At 37.7% G+C, this 4,803-nt stretch overlaps 1 protein-coding gene across 1 annotated transcript in view; it reads right to left on the reverse strand.

Annotated features, from left to right (window-relative positions):
• Positions 1–2,686, reverse strand: part of LOC103459317 (CD63 antigen-like) — a 4,911-nt gene extending 2,225 nt beyond the window's left edge. The window contains exons 1-5 of the mRNA XM_008400789.2: positions 2,542–2,686; positions 1,658–1,714; positions 1,280–1,399; positions 1,122–1,196; positions 248–337 (exon numbers count right to left, since the gene is read on the reverse strand). Of these exons, the coding sequence (XP_008399011.1) occupies positions 248–337; positions 1,122–1,196; positions 1,280–1,399; positions 1,658–1,714; positions 2,542–2,601 (402 nt within the window). The 5' untranslated portion in view covers positions 2,602–2,686. The remainder of the gene's footprint in view (positions 1–247; positions 338–1,121; positions 1,197–1,279; positions 1,400–1,657; positions 1,715–2,541) is intronic.
• Between the last annotated feature and the right edge of the window lie 2,117 nt (positions 2,687–4,803).

The raw sequence follows: 4,803 nt of genomic DNA on the forward strand, positions 1-4,803 counted from the left end.
CAAATTGCCCCTAGGTGTGAGTGTGTGTGTGCATGGTTGTGTGTCCTGTGTGTCTCTGTGTTGCCCTGCGACAGACTGGCGACCTGCCCAGGGTGACCCCACCYCTCGCCCGAAACGTTGGCTGGAGATGCACCAGCAACCCTCCCGACCCCACTGAGGGAAAAAGGGTGCAAGAAAATGGATGGATGGATGGAGGTTTGTCTGTGCTTCCTTTAAAACACCACCAGGGGGAGCCCTTTAGTCTTACTTCTTTTTGCGCGGTTTCAAGAAGATGTTTTTTTTTATTGTCTTTCAAGATTTCCTTGGCAACTTCAGGACTTCGAAAGATTTCCATGGCCTAAACATTAAGGAAGAACATGATTAGATAAAACCAGACAAAACACATACAAGATGAAAACAAGTACTTTGTTGTCATTGGGGATATTCTAATGAGTGACTATCAGTGGAGACTGCATGTTCATTTTATGCCTTTATGGTTTTCCATAGGTATGAGATCAGCACTTTGCTGGACTAAATAAGGCTAAAAGCTTAACAGCATGCCATAAATTTAGGTGATTAAGGATTCAGACCTACATTTTTACAGCCACAAGAGGTTTTATAAAACAGGCTGCAGAAAACTGGTGCCTGATCTTATTTTGTGACAAACTCCAGGAAATGGTTACGAACCAATAAACCATTAATCTCTGCACTACACTTCACCATATAGGAAGAGATCTGGTTATTGGTCTATACCGGAGATGCTTGCATTGCTTTGGTGTGGAGAGCTTTAGTGAGGGTTCATGCAGGACTTGACAGAAAGAAATAAAAAGACGGATTTCATTGTAACTGTCTGTGAGCTGGTTAACCCTTCAGTGACTGGATGAGGTCTGAGGCAGACGGTTCACTGTGAGCCAGTGGCGCAACTACACATTATTCAGGTGGATGCGAAAACATAGATCGGCGCACCCCCCCCTCCGGGGGTTTTGGCGCCCCCTCTGGTGCTGCGCCCCTATGCGTTGCATACCCTGCATACCCACTTTTTGCGCCACTGCTGTCAGCTAACGTCAGTAATCGCTGCGCCTGCTCCACCAGCTGAGCCCTGCACCCGTTTCCTGCACTGCACAACTTATGTAGCAGATTACCTGGTTTTTTGAAACAATGACAAGAACTCCACAGATTACCATGAGCACCATTCCAATCCCCATCAAAACTGCAAACTGCAAAGAAAACAATACGAATAATTACTGAGTTATTGATCAACTTGGAATTAGAATTAAATTTTGTGAAATGTTGTACATACAAGCTTGAGGCCACATTTATTTTCGGTGCGTGCGGCGTGGGTCCCCAGCAAGGAGATCAGGACAATGCTAATGGCAAACACCCAGATCCAGATAATGCTGGGGGCGTCAATCCCTTCCATCTGGTCACAGAGAGCATAAACACAGGAATTACCGATTATTGTTTCAAGTTTTTCCAAGTTTATTTGTTTTCCCCAACTTTCTATTCTCCACTGCAGTGAATTATTGGCAATTATCGTTACAGAGAGCATTTTAACTCATCGTCGGCTGTTTACGTCTCCAGGCTACAGCAGCAAGACGGCATTTCCTCAAAGGAAAGAATCTATAAGACATTAGTCCAAAATAAAGCACATTATTAAAGTTTAGTTTTTGTGTTTTACCTTATATGCACTCAGATTGATCTGCAGTAATCCGTAGATCAACATGCCTCCCAAACACTAAAAACAGGAATGCACAGGTTTATTCAATAAAACCAAGAAAAACACAGAAACAAACATTTTCTTTTCCTTCAGATTTGCAAAAAATGACATTTTAACAGTGAAGAAAATATAACATCTATTATTGATAATAGTCTGTGAGTGCAGGTGATAAATTTCACATTTCATCACACAAACTTATCATTTCATGGTAGATTTTTCAATAAATGAATTTTAAAATATTCATTTTCTCTGCTTGTCACATATTTGTCATTTCTACATTAGACACTAGGGAGCAACGCAGAGCTAAAAACTGAAAGATACTGGACATAAAAATATTTGATATTATAAAATAATCCAAATATTTAAACTACAGTCAAGATTAAAGTGACAGTTTAATGTCGACTGTCTGGACAAAACTGTTGGCTTTGAAAAATTATTCATTTCTATCAAGGTTATGCAGCGACTCCTGCAACTTAGACTCAATTTGAAAAACAATTAAATTCCTTATAACTAAATAAATAGTCACTTTTATGCACAGAGAGAAACTAATTTGCATCTTTGAGGCATCAGAAAATTGGAAAGGAAAGTTGAAAAATGAAGAAAATCAAAGAAGCACAAATATGTGTAACTATTAACCAAACAAAAATAACAGGAAGTGAATATTTTTGTCATTTTTATTTCTACTTTGCTCTCCCTTTTTAGTAGTTTTAAACAATTAAAAGTCGTTTTTACCAGCTGGCCTCATTAATTATTATATATTTTAAGTGCTTTGAAAAGAACATTAGTTAAATTTTCTACATAAATAAAAAATACTTATAAAATCCAAAGGAAATAATTTTACTTATTGTAAACAAGCAGTTGAAGGAGATGAAAACAGCCTTCAGGCATCCATCAATTTTCCCCATTTTGTCTGTTTTACTTTGACTAGACAGCTGAGAGAGAGAGAGAACTGAACAGTTCAGAGACAAAGGTGATTGTGCTGCTGCGCCTGCAGGCGATCGATCTGCTCAACGTTTGAACACAGAGGGAAAATCAGCAGAAAGCTGCCAATGACCAGGAGGAGGAAGCGTCAAAACTCAAGAAATACATACATTTAACAAGCCCAGAATAAAAAAATTCACCAGTTTTAGGATCTCATTTCCACCATTCAAGATGTTTTTCAAGCAGAATTTAAGAAATATTTTTTAATCATACAGAAGATGAGATTAAACATAAAACATCTTCAGTTTGAACAAGAACAGAAGGAGGAAGCATAAAATCAGCAGTTAAAGCAATTAAAGCAGTTCCAGGAGGAAACGCAGAAAAACGCTTTGTGTTCAATTGTTTATTTTTCTTCCTGCTTTTTAACTTCAGTTTTACCAGAAAACCTGGAAAAGCTGAAGTTTGATCACTAAAACCTGCTTTGTTTCGTACAAACTGCTGAAGAACGAAGGATCAGAGAAAAACTGTTTTAAACTTTGGAGAAAAAAAAGATGTTCTAATTTATATTTTACTACAAATTTCAATTTCCTAAATGTTCTTACATACAATATGTTAATTTGCATCAAAGCAATAAAACCCATCTTATTATTACTGAGCAGTTTTTTCCATGTGTTTTTGGTATTTTGACATTTTATCTTCGATAATGAGCTCCGAGCTTTCAGGATGAAAGGCCTCTTTGCCATCACCCTAATCTTTAGCTAAATAGTACCTTAATGCAGAGGAGAGGAAAGAAACATTCTAAGAATAAAAGTTAAAATTCAAAAGTTCATACAACAATTTATGAACTTTTAGGATACGAATAGCTGAGACAATGAGAAAAACTACAGGATGAATGCAGAAGAGAAACTAACTAAACCTCAGCACAGATTGGGACCAAAGATCAGCTTATAGAAGCTGTGGCTGAAAATAAAACTCAGAAACAAGAAACAATGACAGCGATCAGCAGAGCGAGGTTAAAAAAATACCAGAGGAACTCCGGTTTATCCACAGAAACTGAAGAAATATTTAACTGTAAACAAAGCAGATATAAAAGTAGTTATTCATGCCAGTATTGTTTTATTCCACATTTTGTGTAACCTGCTAATTTCTCTTCTAAGGGTTTTTGTTTTGTTGTAAAAGTCTAAGGAGTCAAAGGAAAGTGAAAGTACTTTGAACTGTAAAATATCTCATCACACCAAAACAAATAAACTCATCCACAGCAGATTTAAAATCATTCACATTTTAAATTAAAATGGTTGTTAGATGGTGTAGTGCGACAGTCACTGGTACATAAGATGAGTAGTAAAGGAAAGTGGAAAAACCACCGTGTGGTAAACCAGCAGCTGATTGGAGGGACTGCCGTTCACACATTGAGATCAGATCTGTTGGTAAAACCAACCAAACCACAAGATCAAGTTTAAACTAACAGATTAAGATCTGGCTGGGAAACCCAAAAATATACAAAAAGTCAAGAAATAAGAGCTGAGCGAGGATTTTGGCTATTGGTGTACTCTGGCATATTAATAGGAACCACTATTTTGAGCACACTCTGTCACACTGAGTCAAACCAAGAGAAGTCTTTGAAAAACCTGTTCCCCTCCTGACCTGTGGGGGCGCTGCACCAGGAACCACTGAAGGAAACGACACAGAAGACACTGAGCACGACTTCCTTCTTCACAAAATGTAAACAACAATGGAGCAGCGTCAGATTGTAACAGTTGGAGGCAGCAGGGGCGCCACCAGGAATCGTGGGCCCAGACAAATTTTGCGCAGCTGCTGTTACAATTTTATGAGCCTATTTGACCCATAAATAGACTCAAACTGGTCTTTTAACAAACTAAGTTAGTTAAAAAGGTTTCCCGGTGTTGAACCAGATGCGTGACACTTGGGAACCCAAACTACCAGCTACTATGACACATAGTTCAAAAGGTAATAATGGGTAACTAGTTACAGGCCATTAAAACAATTTTTTATTAACTATTAACTATGTATTATGCCGTGTTAAATTGGTAAATTAGTGACAGACTTGTTTCAAACAATTAAACCTTCTCATTACCAATATGATGAGAATTCTTTAAACAAGCATGTTCTGAAAAGACTGAGTTTAAATTGTTTTGGTGTCGTATATCTATATGGTGTTCTGATAT

This window comes from Poecilia reticulata, linkage group LG23, assembly GCF_000633615.1.
Source record: "Poecilia reticulata strain Guanapo linkage group LG23, Guppy_female_1.0+MT, whole genome shotgun sequence".
NCBI classification, from domain to species: Eukaryota; Metazoa; Chordata; class Actinopteri; order Cyprinodontiformes; family Poeciliidae; genus Poecilia; species Poecilia reticulata.